The sequence below is a fragment of the Callorhinus ursinus genome, unplaced genomic scaffold (assembly GCF_003265705.2).
Source record: "Callorhinus ursinus isolate GAN/ISIS: 27379988/994484 unplaced genomic scaffold, GSC_fseal_2.0 scaffold71, whole genome shotgun sequence".
Taxonomy (NCBI): Eukaryota; Metazoa; Chordata; class Mammalia; order Carnivora; family Otariidae; genus Callorhinus; species Callorhinus ursinus.
In genome coordinates this window covers 6,061,005-6,079,136 of record NW_027397133.1, presented here as the reverse complement: position 1 = coordinate 6,079,136, position 18,132 = coordinate 6,061,005, and the positions used below count along the sequence as shown (strand labels likewise).

Below are 18,132 nucleotides of genomic sequence, written 5' to 3'. Positions count from 1 at the left end.
CCGGAAGTCTAGACATGTTGTTAATCTCAAGGCTGGATTTGTTCTCTGGAAAGTCCACTTTCTTAACCATTGGGCACACTGTCACTCTGGTGCAGCCAGGAAGTGCCTGGAAGATCATCCCAAATGATAGTAACAATAATAGTCACCACTGATAGGGCACCTGCCATGCAGGCAGTGTGCCAAGGCACCTCATACATGTGGACTCATTGGAGCATCACAACACCCTATTATTAGTATTACTTCCATTGCACAGATGAGGAAACTGAGACGTGGAGTGAAGGACCTTCTCCTGGGTGTTATGGGTGCGAGGGGCTCCAACTCAAGATGGTGTTCTAATCCAAGGAGGTGAGAAGTCCTGCCCCAGGTAGGTTTGTTTCTGATCTTGTGAGTTAGAAAATGTCCTCCTTCCGGGCACCCTGCATCTTCACCCTGCTCTCTCCTCCCTAGCCTCTTCAGACCAGACACCTCAGATCAGAAAACCAACGGCTTCCCCCCAAAAAATAGACAGAAATAAGATTCAGAGCAAAAAATATATATATATTTTTTTTATTTAAGAAGCTCAGGGGCTGGTGAGGGAGGGGAAGAAGAGAGGCCTGGCAATGGCACCTTTCAATGTACCCCACCTAGTGCATTCTTAACAGAAATGAGCACCTGACAAAGCCGGGTCAGGAAGGGGGAGTCTGGATCCCACAGCGCATGTTAGCTGGAACAGCAAAGTCTGAAAGGAAAAAGCCAGGGCTGAAACTAAGGGGCCCTAGCAGACCCCCTCATGCCCCATTGGGGGGCCAGAAATCCAAGGAGCCCTTCTTTGGGAAACATAATTCCGGCCCTGAACCCCCTCCTCCCTCAGACCGAGGAGTCCTGGCCCCCAACTGCTCACCTATCTGCTGAGGCTTGGGCAAGTTCAGGTTGTCCATGACTTTGACAAACTCCTCACAGCTGAGGGTGAGCCGCGGGTTCAAAGTCCGCTCCTCCTCCACGGTGGACACGGTGAGCCCTAGCGGCCAAGTGAGGCGAGGAACGTCAACCCGGCAAGCGCCTGGGGCCTCCTAGGACTACATTTCCCAGGAGGCTTAGGGTGCATCTCGGGCCTGGGACTAACAGGCTCTTCCCAGAATGTTACCAAGATCGCCTGCTCTCCTCGACTGGCACTATGGGAAATGTAGTTTCCCACGTTCCCAAAGCTCTCTAAGGAAGTCCCAGGAAAACGCATGCCCTCCGGAATTCTAGTCTTGTTTCTACATCCACACTCAGCACACCTAAGCACTTGATCTTTTGGGGCAGAGAAATTTCTGAGAATTGTGGTCTCCATGCCCCTCAAGGACTACAGCAGTTTCGTACTCCGGCTCAAAAGGACAGTTATGTAAGTCCCACTCCTCCTCCAGGAAGCCCTCACCGCGGTAATCATGAGCAGGGTAGATCAGGCAGTCTCCTGGAAGCGTGAAGATCTTTTCGTGGACTGAGTGGTACAAGGTCTTAGCACAGCCTGGGAAGGGAAAGCTCAGAGGTGAGTAAATCAACAGGAGAGAAGCCTTCTAGCCCCTTTCCTCAAGAAAGGGTGGGAAGATAAAATCAAGTAGCTAAACCCTCTTCCTCATTTCCCTGCCAGTACCCCTTTGTCTAGGCACAGAAAGAGAGGGAAGGGCATTCATTGTAGGCAGATGGAACAGCAAATGCAAAGAATTGAGGAATGGTGAGAAATTCACCATGGTGGTAAATGAGGGTGGGATGAGATCCTGAAGCACCAAGGAGCTGTGCCCTCAGCCTGGGGATGCCAAGAAAGGGTTCTGGGCAGGGAGGCTGGACTAGAAGGTAAGAAACCGAAGACAAGAGGCCAAAGAAGAAAACGGGCCCATGGTTCCAACATCAAGCTCTGAGTCCTAAATTAGGACAGGGGCAAACCTCTCTGGACCTCCCTTCCCACAGTGAAACTCCTGAACCTAACTGCTCCCTCCCAGCTAAACTCCTGAATCAAACTCCACACCCCTCCCCCTGCCACACCTCCAGCACCTAAACTCCTTATGTTCAGGTTTTTTTTTTTTCTTAAAGATTTTATTCATTTATTTGAGAGAGAATGAGACAGAGAGAGAGCACATGAGAGGGGGGAGGGTCAGAGGGAGAAGCAGACGCCCCACTGAGCAGGGAGCCCGATGCGGGACTTGATCGCGGGACTCCAGGATCATGACCTGAGCCGAAGGCAGTCGCCCAACCAACTGAGCCACCCAGGCGCCCCTTATGTTCAGCTTTAAAAATATGTCCACAGTGGGGGACGCCTGGGGGGCTCAGTCGGTTAAGCTTCCAACTCTTGATTTTGGCTCAGGTCATGGTATCAGGTCATGGGACCAAGCCCCCCCGCCCCCCCCGCCAGGCTCCCTGCTCAGGGCAGAGTCTGCTTGTCCCTCTCCCTCTGCTCTCTCCCCACCTGCACACACACACTCTCTCTCTCCCTCTCTCAAATAAATAAATAAAATCTTAAAAAAAAAAAATGTCCACAGGGTGCCCGGCTGGCTCACTTTGTAGCGCATGCACCTCTTGTAAGTTTGAGCCCCACAATGGGTGTAGAGATTACTTAAAAATATATATATAATCTTTAAAAAATAATAATAAGTGCTCACTTATTAAATCTCAGAAGATTTAGCATAGCCCCTGCACAAGGATGACATGCAAATTCGTGATGCATTCCACATTAAAAATAAATAAATAAATAAAAATTTAAAAAATTAAAAAAAAAAAAAGTCCACAAACTCACTGACACTTTTCTGTTCAAAACGTGACAATTCTCCTCACCTTGGCTTAGTGGTCTGGACTAAGTGACTTGCAACTAATAAATAGCATATTGCAGAAATGACAGAGTTTAACTTCTAAGACTAGGTCACTCCAAAAAAAAAAAAAAATTAGGGGCGCCTGGGTGGCTCAGTAGGTTAATCATCTGCCTTCGGATCAGATCATAATCCCAGGGTCCTAGGATCAAGTCCTGCACCGGCTCCCTACTCAGCGGGGAGTCTGCTTCTCTCTCCCTCTGATGCTCCCCTGCCCCCTCTGCTTGTTCTCTCTCTCTAAAATAAATAAAAATCCTTAATAAAAAAATTAGGGCTTCTGTCTGCTTGTCCATCTATGTCTCTCTGACCATTCCCTTTGGGAGAACCCAGCTGCTGTGTCAGGAAGACAAAGTAGCCCCGTGGGGAGGTCCATGTGGTAAGGAACTGAGGCCTCCTGCCAACAATCAGAGCCAGATTGCCAGCCATGTGAGTGAGGCACCTTGGCAGCAGACCCCCCGGTCAAGCCTTCAGATGACTGCAGCCCAGGCTCTAGCTTGACTGCACTCCCAGGAGCGACACTGAACCACCCAGTGAAGCTGCTTCCAGAGTCCTGACTCTCATAAACTATGTGACATAGTGTCAATCATTGCTTTAAGTCATTAAGTTCTGGGGTAATTTGTTTCACAGCAATAGATAATGAATACACCTTTGCATCTAACTGTCTCCCAACAAGGTAAACCGCTGAACTCCTCCCCAATAGCTAACCCATGAATCTAACTCTCCCTCACTCTAGCAGCTAAACTTCTTCAATCTAATCCTGACCCCCTAACAGTCTAACACCTATTCATTCATTCTTGCAACAGGTACTTAAAACCCTGGTGCACACATAACCGTACTAAGATCTCAGGCTAGGGAAAGGGGCCTGTGACCTTGCTGGAAGTCCGTCCGCCCACACCCTCGGATGAGCAGGGCATCTCCAGTGAAGGCCATGCTGTGGTCATTCAGAACAAAGGTGACACAGCCCGGGGTGTGGCCGGGGCTCGCCCGGGTCTCCAAGGCCTGGTGGGGAAGGAGAATACAGACATTACCAATAAGCCAAGGGCCCTGGACTCATGATGAAATTGGCCTGAGAAGCCCCCATCTCACCCCAGGGTCACATCTAGCTAGAGTGGTTTATGTTTTTTTTTTAGTTAAAAAACTAAGTTTGGGGAGCCTGGGTGACTCAGACAGTTAAGTGGCTGCCTTCGGCTCAGGTCATGGTCCCAGGGTCCTGGGATCGAATCCTGCCTAGGGCTCCCTGCTCAGCGGGGAGTCTGCTTCTCCCTCTCCCGCTCCCCCTGCTTGTGCTTTCTCTCTCTGTCAAATAAATAAATAAAATTTAAATTAAAAAAATTAAGTTAGATCCCCAGACTCAAACCTTGTACCAGGGTAAAGTCCCCATGAATCTAAACACTTAAAGCAAGAAAATAAAACCATAAAACTGTGATGACGACAAAAATACAAATGAATATATATGATTCCTGGTTAGGGAAGAATATTCAAATGTGATCCCAAAAGTTGTAAATCATTACAAAAAAGATCAATGGTTTGACTTTAAATAAATCTGAAGTTTCTGAATGGCAACAACACTATAAACAAAATTGAAAGGGAACCAACGGCTGGCAAAATATATTTATGACATACATGCACCACACGGTGGTCAGCATACTTCATATACAAACAGATCTCCAAATCAGTTAGAAAAAGATAAGCACACTAATATAAATATGGAATACCAGTCATTTAAAAGTATGTTATTGAAATGAAATTTGAGGATGCTGTACACAAATATTTAATGACATGAAAAGATATTTACTATCTGGTAAGTGCTAAAAGCCGATTACAAAGCAACTGTACAGTGTCATCTTTTAAAAAAGTTTCTTTGTTTACTCAAAACATATTTTTTCTTTAGGCTTTGCTTACATTACCCTTTTTTTAAACAGAAAGCATCTCATTTTATAATTAAAAATAGAACACAAGATTCAGGATAAACTAAAGATCTAAACATTTAAAAACCAGAATTCTAAAAGGAAATATATAAGGATATATATATAATCTTATATAAGGAGATGTGTGTGTGTGTGTGTGTGTGTGTGTGTAATCTTGAGGTAGGAAAGGTTTTTCTAAGCATGATATTAAATTTAGGGGTGCCTGGGTGGCTCAGTCGGTTGAGCATCAGCCTTCGGCTCGGGTTATGATCCCAGGGTCTTGGGATCAAGCCCCACATCGGGCTCCCTGTTCGGCGGGGAGTCTGCTTCTCCCTCTGCCTGCCGCTCCCCCTGCTTCTGCTCTCTCTCTCTGTCTCTCTCTCTGTCAAATAAATGAATAAAATCTTTTTTTTTTTAATTTTATTTATTTATTTGAGAGAGAGAGAATGAGAGATAGAGAGCACGAGAGGGAAGAGGGTCAGAGGGAGAAGCAGACTCCCCACTGAGCGGGGAGCCCGATGCGGGACTTGATCACCGGGACTCCAGGATCATGACCCGAGCCGAAGGCAGTCGCTTAACCAACTGAGCCACCCAGGCGCCCTAAATGAATAAAATCTTAAAAAAAAAAAGCATGATATTAAATTCAGAGGACATAAGGAAAAACAGTGACAGGGACGACCACATAGTTTAACTTCATTATAGAAAAGGACAAAACAAGAATTAAAAGACAAAAAACTCAGAGACAGTAGTAGCAGCATGTATAAGAAAGTATTATAAAGTGTGAATAGCCATCATATATAAACAGCTCCTAAGCATCAATAAGAACTCCCAAAAGAAAAATGGGCAAAAGGAAAAAAACAGGCAAATCATGGAAGAGGAAACAATTAGTCAAAAAACCATCTGAAATCATGTTTGCTCTCCCTTTTAGGGAGAAAGGGAGAGAGATTTAAAATTTTCACCTACCAGATTGACAACTGTTAGAGTTGCTCAGGGTGTCTGAGGCAAGCCCACGTTTCCTGGGAGGCAGGTCCGACTCAGTGTAGCCATTTTAGAGGGCAAGTTTGCAGTGTCTACCAATACCTCAAATGTGGACTCTCTGACCCCCCATAGCTACTGCTACGACTCTGGACTCTGCCCTTAAGAACTTCTTCTTTTTTTTTTTTTTTTAAGATTTTATTTATTTATTCACGAGAGACAGAGACAGAGAGAGACAGAGGGAGAAGCAGGCTCCCAAGAAGCAGGGAGCCTGATGTGGGACTCGATCCCAGGACCCTGGGATCATGACCTGAGCCGAAGGCAGACGCTCAACCACCTGCGCCACCCAGGTGCCCTGCCGTTAAGAATTTCTGACAAGTGGGCAAAAATGCCCACCCAGGAAATCCTCATTATGTAAATCCCCACACCCAGTTCAGGGAAGCAATTGTCATGGAAAAAAAAATTGTTACCCTCATGATCTAACAACCACTTATAAGATTAGTTGCCACTCACACAGCGCTCCTCCCACAATTAGCATCCTGGTCTAGGTCGGTCATCTGCTGATTATAGAAGGACACCACGTGCAGATCCTGCGTCCACACCTAGCATCCATTCTGCCCTTCCCCACTCTGGGTCCCCGGTTTGGTTCAGGGCATCAGTGTGCCCAGCCAAGCACTTCCTTAACCCTCTGTGGTAGCCTGGGTGGCTTCTGACACGGTTCCCTGGCCACTGAGATCTCAGTACATCTCCTGAAAATGTCTGGGAAAGCTTTTCCCTTCCTGATAAGAGAGTCTGGCACCTCTCCTTCCCACTTTATCTGGCTCTGGACAATGGTGTGATGGCCGCAGCTACAACCACCTTGCAACCATGAAAAAGAATCCCTCAAATGGGGCGCCTGGGTGGCTCAGTCAGTTAAGCATCTGCTTTCGGCTCAGGTTATGATCTCAGGGTCCTGGGATCCAGCCCCATGTCCGGCTCCCTGCTCAGTGGGGAGTCTGCTTCTCCCTCTCCCTCTGCTCCTCTCTCTGCTCATGCTCTCCCTCTCTCAAATAAATAAAGAAAATCTAAAAAAAGAATCCCCCAAATGACAGTGCTACTAAATCAAAGAGAATGACTGCCTTCTTCCATACTCCTGTTATGGGAGAAAATTGAACCAAATATTTAAGCCACTGTTTGGGTTTTTTAGTTACTTTCAGCCAAATGCCTTCCTAACTCATATATAACAGGACATATGTACAATGCAAAACAAATGCAAAGCAAAAATCACAGATTTTGCAAAATCTTGTGGGAAAAATCACAACCCTCTCCCCCCCAAATTAACATAACCTTTTGGTGGTCCAGGAATGATCTTTCACTTTTTGTCTGTTTCCATACTCTCTGAATTTTTTTTTTTTTAAACAAAAAGCATGGGTGTCTTTCGAACTAAATATTGTGGATGGGTAGTCAGCAGTAATGTTCAAAACAGTCAATCACAGTGATAGCAATGGGTATTGACCAATCAGAAGGACATCAGCTATAAACAACCAATACAGTTAGACAGTATATATATATATGATATTTATGGTACAGTTGAAGTATATGTATGGTATATGTAATTGTGTATATGTATAAATTGGACAAAATATTGCCAGGCTCTCTTCTAAGTGCTCGACATGACTGAACTCATCCAGTCCACACACATCCTTATGAGGTAGGTACCATTCCTGTTCCCATTCTATAGATGAGGAGACTGAGGCACAGAATAAGAATAGGAATGAGCAAACTATAACTATATGTGGAAATATGGATGGATGCCACAGATAAAGCAAAAGCAAAAAGAAAAAAAGGATGCTAGACACAGAAGAGCAGAGAGGTGTGGAATGGAATAGAATGGAATGGTGTGGGATGAGATGTGGGATGAAGTGGGAAATCTCAGGGTGCCTGATATACAGTAAGGGGAAGTGGTATTTCATGTGTGGAGGTTTCAGTTATGAATCCAGATGTAAAACATCTATCTCTTGGAGAGGGCGCATGGACTAGGAGTTAGGAATAGCCTTTGGAGCCAGGTGATATGGGTTCTAAATTTGGCTCTGCTATTTATTACTAGCTGTGTGACTTTGGACAAGTCACTTCACCTCTCTGTTTCTGAGCTTCTCTGCTCATTTGTAAAATGGGGATAATAACTGTTCCCACCTCATAGGGCTATTATAAATATTAAGTTACTGGAGCACCTGAGTGGCTCAGTTGGTTAGGCGTCTGCCTTCAGCTCAGATCATGATCCTAGGACCCAACATGGGCCCTGCTCAGCGGGGAGCCTGCTTCTCCCTCTCCTTCTGCCCCTCCCCCTGCTCATATTCCGTCTCTCTCATAAATAAAATCTTTAACAAAAAAATATGAAGTTACTTTGAGTATGTAAAGCACTTAGAAAAATGCCCAGCACACAATAATCACTAATCAAAGTAACATAATAATAATGTTTTAAAGTCTGGTGTTTTTTTAAGATTCTATTTATTTATTTGACAGAGAGAGAGAGAACACAAGCAGGGGGAGCAGTAGAGGGAGAAGCAGGCTCCCCGCTGAGCAGGGAGTCTGACTCGTGGCTTGATCCCAGGACCCCGGATCATGAACTGAGCTGAAGGCAGCCGCTTAACCGACTGAGTCACCCATGCGTCCCATTAATGTTCTAAAATTTGTAAAAATACTGATCTAGTTGGAACCACAAGGCCTCCTGGGTCCAAATCCCGACTTGGCGGGGCGCCTGGGTGGCTCGGTCAGTTGTGTCCAACTCTTGGTTTCGGCTCAAGTCATGATCTCATGGTCTGCTTGGGACTTTCTCTCCCTCTCCCTCTGCCCTTCCCCCACCCCCAGTCTCTCTCTCTCTCTCTCTCTCTCTCTCTCTCTCAAATAAATAAATAAATCTTTAAAAAAAAAAATCCCGACTTGGCCACTTTCTCAGTGTAATTTTTGGGCAAGTCACTTTCCTCTCTATACATCCTTCTTTGTAAAATGAGAAAAATATTTCTGATCTATGTGGTTATGAAGGTTTAATGAGATCTGTTTGTCAGAGGAGACACAGCGGAGGCCCAAAGGCCAGACTCAGCCAGAGAAATGTTTTGTTTGGCCCACTCAGGAGTTGTGAGAAGTCTGAATTTGTAGTCTACCCTTAAAAAGTGGAAGATTTCTCAAAAATGTATATTTGAAGCTTCTATTTAAAGAAAAGGTTTGGCAGTAGACAGACTGCATTCTTTTTTTTTTAATAAAGCTTATTTATTTAAGTAATCTCTACACCCAGCATGGGGCCCAAACCACGACCCCAAGATCAAGAGTCCCACGCTCCTCCAACTGAGCCAGCCAGGCACCCTGACAGACTACATTCCTAAACATGAATAATCAACTTGAATTGTGCAGTGGGTGTCCTCCATAAATGCAACATGCACCCTAACATTTGCCACAGGCCCCACCACTCCCTGCAGCAATATTTGATTATGAAAATCCTTCTAGACAAACACTGATAAAAAACACTTACAGAGCTCAGCACAATGCCTGACAAGAAACAAACCCTCAAAGCTTGTTAACTATTGTTAAATTATCATCATTATTAATCAATTCAAAATATATACAATCTACTTCAGTTGATAGCAAAGGAAAGAGTAGGTTGAATGACACCATGAGAAAACGACCAGACACACCCAGAAGCGGGACGTCCTACAATAGACTAGAAACTTCAAAAGTCAATGTCATGGTGCAGAAAAGGTATGAAACTGTTCTAGATTTAGAGACTAAATAGACCTAACAGCTGAATGGATTGCATGAACCTTGATTGGGTCCTGGTTCCTAAAAATCACCATAAAAATGATTCCTGGGCACCTGGGGCAATTTGAACTTGGGCTGGATTTAAGAATTATTTCAGGGGCGCCTGGGTGGCTCAGTCGTTAAGCGTCTGCCTTCGGCTCAGGTCATGATCCCAGGGTCCTGGGATGGAGCCCTACATCAGGCTCCCTGCTCAGTGGGAAGCCTGCTTCTCCCTCTCCCACTCCCCTTGCTTGTGCTCCCTCTCTCACTGTATCTCTCTCTGTAAAATAAATAAATAAAATCTTTAAAAAAAAAGAATTATTTCAGAATTATCATATATTTTCTGTGATGAAGATTTTGCAAAAGAATTGTTCTCGAAGTACAGTTGAGGGAACCCTGAGGGTCTGCAAGGTGAAAACTATTTTCATGATAGTAGGAAGAACCCTTCTGCCCTTCTTACTCTCATTCTCCCGTTTGGTGGCGTTTTCCAGAAGCTCCATGACTGGTGATGATGTCATTGCTCTGCCAGCAGATGGAGTACTTGAACATTCTTGTGTTTTTAAAAAGAGGGTCTTGGGTGGCTCAGTCGTTGGGCATCTGCCTTCAGCTCAGGTGATGGTCCCGGGGTCCTGGGATCGAGCCCCGCATGGGGCTCCCTGCTCAGCGGGAAGCCTGCCTCTCCCTCTCCCACTCCCCCTGCTTGTGTTCCCTCTCTCACTGTGTCTCTCTCTGTCAAATAAATAAATAAATAAATAAATCTTTAAAAAAAAAAAAAAGTCTTGGTTTTAACTTCCAATGCAGTGAATTTTTAAGATTTTAGTATTTATTTATTTATTTATTTGGGAGAGAAAGAATGAGAGACCGAGAGCATGAGAGGGAGGAGGGTCAGAGGGAGAAGCAGACTCCCTGCTAAGCAGGGAGCCTGATGCAGGATTCGATCCTGGGACTCCAGGATCATGACCTGAGCTGAAGGCAGTCGCTTAACCCACTGAGCCACTCAGACGTCCTGTTGACATTTTTAAAAAAGGTCTTATTTATTTATTTGAGAAAGACAGAGTGTGTGCTTGTGCACAAGCAGGGGGGAGGGGCAGAAGAAGCCGACTCCCCTCTGAGCAGAGAGCTGAGTGGAATGTGGGGGCTCAATCCCAGGACCCTGGGATCAAGACCTGAGCTGAAGGCAGAGGTCTAACCGACTCAGTCCCCCAGGAGCCCCCAGTTGCTGACATTTTTGCTACATTTGCTTTATTTCTCTCTGCGTGTATATACTGTTTTCCTCTCTTACCACTAAAAAGCTACATTACAGATATGTCAACCCTAACGACTTCTCCCGAGAGTAACAATGTTCTCCTGTATCAGAGGTTCTCAAACTCAATCCTTTTGGTCTCAGAACTCCTTCCCCTCTTAGAAGTCACAGGAGGGCCCTAAAAGCTTTTATTTATGTGGGTTCCAGCTACCAATATTTACTTATTAGCTGTATGTCAATTACAGCTCAGTAAAAATAAATAAATAAATAAAACCTATCTATTCAGAGATGCCAAAAAAAAATTTACCCGCACCCCACATCGGGCTCCCTGCTCAGGTGGGAGCCTGCTTCTCCCTCGGCCTGCCACTCCCCCTGCTTGTGCTCTCTCTGACAAATAAATAAAATCTTTTTAAAAATAATTAATTAATTAATCAAAAACTGTCAGCAACTCATGACCTTTAGGTGAAGGGTATGAAGGTGTTAACTGTCCTATTATTTCAATTTACTATAGATATTAGAATATTAATAAAAGGTTGTGGGGGGAGCGCCTAATATCTGGACCTCACGCAGCAGCCTCCACTGGTCCTGAAACTGGTTGAAACATCTCAGTCGCAGAACAGTCTGCAGGGATTCTGTGGAGTCTGATTAACCTCACATTCTTCCAACAAATTCCTTCTTCCCTTCCATGGTGCTTCAAATACGTGTCGCAGCTCAGCAGCGGTCCCCTTCACCTGTTTCCAGGGGCCGCGGCACCTTCTCCAACTACTTCGCATCAGCTACAGGCAACACGAAAGGGGTCTGCGCAAGCGCACTCGCCTCGCAGAGCCCACGGCCCACACTGCCCCCTGGTGGCAAGCAGAGGCTGGCCATCTATTCCATTTGGTCCCTCTGCTCCATTATTCAAAAGCACCTAACCTTGGTATAACCAGCCACTGTTTCTGTGCACTCAAAGCTCGAAAACCCAAAGCGTCTTTTTCCATTGCGGCTAAACAGTCTGAACCTCCGTCAGCTAAACCTTCCTTCCTTTCTTTTGTGAAAAGAAAACGACATTAGTTGTTCTAACGTTTAGGGGACAGTGTACTGATGTCTGGAACTTGAGGATGCAACAAAAAATAAGATAGGTGATGGACAGATACGTGTATGCTGTCAAATCTTTTCAACTTTTCTGTATGCTTGTAATTTTTTGTAAAATGTTGTGAGGAGGGAAGATTTGTTCCACAATTCAAATAATTAGTTCCAGGGGTGCCTGGGTGGTTCAGTCCATTAAGAGACAGACTCTTGATTTCCACTCAGGTCATGATCTCAGGAATCTGCTTGTCTCCCTCTCCTAATGCCCCCCCCCTGCTTCTCTCAAATAAATAAATAAATCTTTAAAAAAATAATTAGTTCCTGGGACGCCTGAGTGGCTCAGTCCGTTAAGCGTCTGCCTTCAGCTCAGGTCACGATCCCCGGATCCTGGGATTGAGTCCTGAATCTGGTTCCTTGCTCAGCGGGAAGCCTGCTTCTCCCTCTACCTCTGCCTGCCGCTCCCCCTGCTTGTGCTCTCTCTGACAAATTAATTAATTAATTAATTAATTAAGAAAATAATAATTAGTTCCAAATAGAAGGAAGCACTGAAATTCTCATCTGGACCACATGAGAATCACCTATGAGCTTTTATTTTATTTTATTTTTTAAAGATTTTAAGTCATCTCTACACCCAAGGTGGGGCTCGAACTTATAACCTCAAGATGGAGAGTCCCATGCTCCACTGACTGAGCCAGCCAACCGTGCCCCACCTGTTAGCTTTTAAAATAGACTGATTGCCAGGGCACCTGGCTGGCTCAGTTGGTTAAGCGACTGCCTTCGGCTCAGGCCATGATCCTGGAGTCCCAGGATCGAGTCCCGCATGGGGATCCTGGCTAAGCAGGCAGTCTGCTTCTCCCTCTGACCCTCATGATCTCTCTATCTCACTTTCTCTCCCAAATAAATAAATAAAATCTTAAAAAAAAATAAAATAAAATAGACTGATTCCCTGTGTCTGCCCTGAACAATGAAATCAGAATCTCTAAAGTGGGATCTGGGGTCTCTGTATCTGGCAGCACTCTAAATTAACATACTTCACAGGCAAGACTAACTTTCCGAATCTGCCACCTCTCACTGGAGATAAAATGTTCAAATCTCATTGCTCATTAAAACAGAAAATTCGGGCGCCTGGGTGGCTCAGATGGTTGGGCGTCTGCCTTCGGCTCAGGTCACGATCCCAGAGTCCTGGGATCGAGTCCCACATCGGGCTCCCTGCTCCTTAGGAGCCTTCTTCTCCCTCTGCCTCTCTCTCTCTCTGTCTCTCATGAATAAATAAATAAAATCTTAAAAAAAAAAAAACAAAACAGAAAATTCATTATACAATGAAACCATCCAAATCTGGCCCGCTGTGAGTGTAAAATACAACCAGCTCAAAAAACTGGCAAGTTCTACTAAAGTTAAGCATAGGTCAGTCCTCTGACCCAGAAAGTCCATTCCATGGAATTGAGAGTAATGTCCACCAAGAGATTTGCATAAGAGCCTTCATAACAGCACTGTTCTTAATAGCCCCAAACTGGAATCACCGATCAAAAGGAAAAATGGATAAATTTTCAAAAATTCACACAAACAAATGCTCCACAGAAGCATTATTCACAAATAGCTCCAAATTGGCATCAACTATCAAAAGGAGAATGGACGAATTAACATAAATTCACACAACAAAATGCTCCACATCAGGGGTTGGCAAACCACCGCTGGTACACCTAATTTGGCCTGTGGTCTGCTTTTGTACAGCCTGAGGGCCACGGGTGGTTTTTAAGTGGCTTTTTAAGTTTTTTCATGGTTGAAAAAAAAAAGAAAATCAAAATGAGAATTATTGAAATTAACACTTCAGAGGCCAGAATTCGAGTTCTTTTGGAGCACAGCCATGCTTATTCATTTATGCATTGTCTCTGACTGCTTTCACACCAACAGGGACCATATGGCCTGCAAAAGCAAAAATATTTACTGTCTGGTCCTTTACAGAACAAGTTTGCCAATCCCTGCAATAGAGCAACAGAAGGAAAGAACTGCAATATACACAACATGATGTAGAGTGAAAGAAGCCAGAACATAAAAGAGCCCATATGGTATGAGTCCTGTTGATGAGGTCCAGAACACGTAGAACTAATCTATGATTAAGTAAGTTGGAAGAGGGGCCCCTGGCTGGCTCAGTCAGTAGAGCATGTGACTCTTGATCTCAGGGTTGTGGGTTTAAGCCCCCTGTCTGGCATGGGACCTACTTAAAAAAAAAAAAAAAGTTGCTAAGATTGCAAATCTTCAAAGTCCTTATCATAAGGAAAAAAAAGAAAAATTTTTAAATAAATAAATGTCGGAAGCTGGCTTCTTGATTGGGGTGTCAGTGGCCAGGAAGAGGGACAAGGAGGCCTTCTGGGGTGATGAGTACGCTCTGTATTTGGATCTCGGCGGTGGATACTCAGGTGTAAACATATGTAAAAATTTAACAAGTGGCACACATACAATATGCACGCTTTCTGGTATATAACATGCATGTCACAAGTCAATTTTTTTAAACTGGGGGGGAGAAAATGAGGGAGAAGAAGTGTGACCATCTCTAAAGGTTTATAAAGAACTCAGATGAAAACCACATGAAACATCGAATAATCATAAAGACAGATGCTAACAAGTGTTGGCAAGGATGTGGAGAAACTGGGACTTTTTTTTTTTTTAAAGATTTATTTATTTATTTGGAAGAGAGGGGTGGGGAGGGGCAGAGGGAGAGACAGAATCCTGAAGCAGACTCCCCGCTGAACATGGAGCCTGACACAGGGCTTGATCCCAGGACCCTGAGATCACAACCTGAGCCTAAATCAAAGAGTCCGCCGCTTAACTGACTGAGCCACCCAGGTGCCAGGAAATTAGGCCTTTCATACGCTGCCCGTGGGAACGTAAAATGGTGCGGCCACTTCGGATAATAGTTGGTCAGTTTCTCCAACTGTTTTTGTTTTTTTTTAAGGTTTTATTTATTTGGGAGAGAGAAAGAGAGAACATGAGCAGGGGGAGGGGCAGAGGGAGAAGCAGACTCCCTGCTGAGCAGGGAGCCCCACATAGGGCTTAATCCCAGGACCCTGGGATCATGACCTGAGCCAAAGGCAGACACTTAACCGACTGAGCCACCCAGGCAACCCCCTCCAACTGTATTATAGGTAAGCTCCACACCCACCATGGAGCCCAACATGGGGCTTAAACTCACAACCCTGAGATCAAGACCAAAACTGAAATCAAGAGTCGGACACACACCCGACTGAGTCACCCAGGCACCCCAGTTCCTCTAACTGTTAAACATAGAGTTATTATTGATCCAGCAATTCCATCCTATATATATATCCAAGAGAAATGAAAAACAGCCACAAAAACTTGTACGTGAATATTTATAGCAGTATTATTCATAATAGCCAAAAAATGGAAGGAACGGAAATGTCTATTGGCTGATGGATGATGAATGAATTAATGAGGTATATTCACACAGTGGAATATTACTCAGCCATAGAAGGTATGAAACACTGACACACGCTACAGCAAGGATGAACCTTGAACACTTATGATCAGTGACAGAAGCCAGTCACAAAAGACCACATAATACATGATTCCATTTCTATGAAACACCCAGGATAGGCAAAACCTGGAGAGACAGAGAGTAGATTTGTGAATTGCCTAAGGCTGTCAGAGGGAGAGGGGAGGGCGCTGGGGTGACAGCGAAGGAATGCAGGGTTTCTTTCGGAAGTGACGGAGATATTCTACAATTCCCTCTGGTGATCGATGGACTCAACTCTGAATATAATAAGTCACTGAATTGTACACTTCAAATGGATGAACTGGACGGTTCGTGAATGATATCAATTAAGTCGTTTGAAAAAAAAACAGACACTGAAGCTAAATCTGCCACAGCTAAACCCTTCAACATTCATTCAAACGTCGCTCATCCAATCTAACAAAGGGCTCATCTTGACACGAAACCCCAACCATTTTTCACCCTTCTAAGCCTGCTCAAACTCAAGAAATGCTTGTTAGCATCTCACACTCACGGACAGTGTACATAAAGGTGCAATGCCCTTTTTTACCTGCTTCCAGAAAAGGGCTTGAAATAAAGAGGCTGCCACCATTGTAGCTCAACCCTCTGATCCCACACACAGCTCTCATTTCCTCTAAATGTTCTGACTCAGATAAACTGTCTCCATTTAGCAAAATCCTCTAAGCTGGAGGTCAAGTCCCCCCTCTATCACTTGCCCATTCTGTCCCCAAAGTCAGCCAGGCTCTCCGTAGCTTTAACAAGTCTCATCAGAGAAAAACCTGACCAGCTGTTTCTCCTCCCTCTGAGGGCAACCACCCGCTTGCCCCTCCAGCACCCTCTCCACCCCGATCTATTGCTCTGGGTTGAAATCCTGGCTGGAAACCTGCTGACCTTGGCCTGTGACAAAGACCGGAGAGAAGGTAGGAACCTTCAGGCCCTTCCTGTGTGAGGCAACAGCCCCACCAAGGGTGAGGCCAGCAGGCACAGAAGGGTGAACATTTAAGGAGGTGCTGACTCGCAGGGGCCTACCCTGCCTTTGCATGACCCTGAGAGTGAGTGCCTCCTTAAATGTTGCACCCTAGGCGCCTTACTCGCCTCACCCTAGTCCTGGCCCTGGGCAAGGGGATGCTCCTTCCTCTAACAGTGGCTCTAGAAGACTGAGCTGGGTCTCTCCCTCAGCCCTGGCCTCAGATTTCTAGCCCTCAATCAACTTTTATGGAGAGCCAGGCCAAAGGAGCTGCCCCAAGGCTATAGGAAACTCCACAAATGCTGTTGACTTAGGGGCTTGGCTAGAGACACACCTGCCCAGAGCGTCTTGCCCCAGTGCCCCACCTGGGTTTATGGCGCCCTCCTCCCAGAGACAAACTCAGGGATCAGGAGCCCAGGTCAGAGTTCCCTCCTACCCCGGGGCGCAGGAGCCCACGCCCTCAGCCCCCTCTTCCCTTAAGTCCAAGAAATCCAGGCCACCACCCTCTCGGGCCCCAGCATCCAACTCACGAAGCGCCCGAAGTGGATGGAGTCTCCATCCTCAATGTGCAAGTCCGCCTGGGCTCCACTAAGGCGGGAGATGACAGACTGGCAGCCGGGGAGTAGGGACCGGAGCAGCCCTGAGCCCGTAATGTGGTCCGCGTGGCAGTGGGTATTCACTGGGGGAGAGAGGTGGGCCAGGTCCGGGAGGGCACAGAGAGGGCGCAGGATTCCCAGCCCCCAGGCCCCTCCTCCCCCAGACCCAGGGGTTCGGCCTCCACACTGACCAGCATACAGCAGTCGCAGCCCCAGTTCCTTGACCAGCTGGGCATCCCGAGGCGCTGTCTCCAGAACCGGGTCGATCAGAATGGCCTCACGGGACTCTCTGTCACCCAGGAGGTACGAGTAGGTGCAGCTCTTGGGCTCAAACATCTGGGAAGGGGGCGTGGGACAGGTGACTGCGAAGAACGAGACTCCCACTCCCTGGGGCCCCAAGAGTCCAAGCCTCGCTCGATTCTCTTCCTAAGATCCAGAGACAGAGAACCCAGTCCCTTCTTCCCCTTTGGTGTCAGGAATCTGTTCCCTCTGAAACGAGTTCCAACTTCCAAATACCCCCCAAATCAGGGTCTCCAGCAACCTCTTCCGTAAAGGACTCCGGAGCCCTGCTCCAAGCCCAGGGGATCCCGGATCTCTCCGCTTTAAAGGACCCCGGGGTTCCGCCCTTGCCACCGCCCAGCGCCCAGTAGTCCCGCTGCGGGCCCAGCCTCCTCGCACCTGCCGTAGGAGGATGGGGACTCCAGAGCCGCTGAGCTGGCTGAGCTGCCTCTCCGCGCCCCTCAGTACGGCTCCCGCCATCGCGCCCGCGGCCGGGTGGGGACTGAGCGGACGCCCAGCGCCGGCGGAAGCCGGGTGGCCCCGGGCTGACCTGGGAGGGGCGGGGCGGGGCGGGGGAGGGGCCCGCCTTAAAGGGGCCGCGGGCGCTGGGGCTCACGGCGGTCAGGCGGAGAGAACACAGAAAGACCGAGAAGGCATTGAGACCCGGAGAAACGGCGAACAGGGAGACACTCAAAAGGCTCAAAAGGCTCAAAAGGCTCAAAAGGCGAGGGAGAGACACTGGGACAAGCACAGACAGAGAGAGAACTAAAAACCCAACAAGAGGCCCCAATACACTGATAGCGGGACTCCTAATGTATTCCTAGTGGTTTTTATCAGGAGAGAGACGCAGAGAGCCACTCAGAGACAAGGGAGATGCTTAGAGACTTGAGAGAGACTTGGACTCCGAGATACCAAGAAGAGAGACCTGGAAAGACTTTCAGAGATTCATGGAGAGATCTGGGGTTGAAATGGGATGTCCGTCAAAGAAATACGGTCAGA

The 18,132-nt window shown here is 46.5% G+C and overlaps 1 protein-coding gene across 1 annotated transcript; it reads right to left on the bottom strand.

Moving 5' to 3' along the window:
• Positions 1-516: 516 nt before the first annotated feature.
• ETHE1 (ETHE1 persulfide dioxygenase) lies at positions 517-17,774 on the bottom strand. Its single transcript, XM_025849564.2, has 7 exons — positions 17,533-17,774; positions 17,046-17,190; positions 16,789-16,937; positions 3,689-3,818; positions 1,397-1,486; positions 881-997; positions 517-718 (listed from the first exon to the last, which is right to left on the bottom strand). The coding sequence occupies exons 1-7, from the start codon at positions 17,611-17,613 to the stop codon at positions 666-668; spliced, it is 765 nt and encodes a 254-aa protein (XP_025705349.1). The 5' UTR covers positions 17,614-17,774; the 3' UTR covers positions 517-665.
• Between the last annotated feature and the right edge of the window lie 358 nt (positions 17,775-18,132).

Excerpts from the sequence above, each read along its gene's own strand:
- ETHE1 (XM_025849564.2), bottom strand. The coding sequence starts at position 17,613 with ATGGCGGGAGCCGTACTGAGGGGCGCGGAGAGGCAGCTCAGCCAGCTC. Across the intron at positions 17,191-17,532 it reads TCCCCATCCTCCTACGGCAG|ATGTTTGAGCCCAAGAGCTG; the intron begins GTGCGAGGAGGC and ends CCCCCTTCCCAG. Across the intron at positions 16,938-17,045 it reads GCTGCGACTGCTGTATGCTG|TGAATACCCACTGCCACGCG; the intron begins GTCAGTGTGGAG and ends TCTCTCCCCCAG.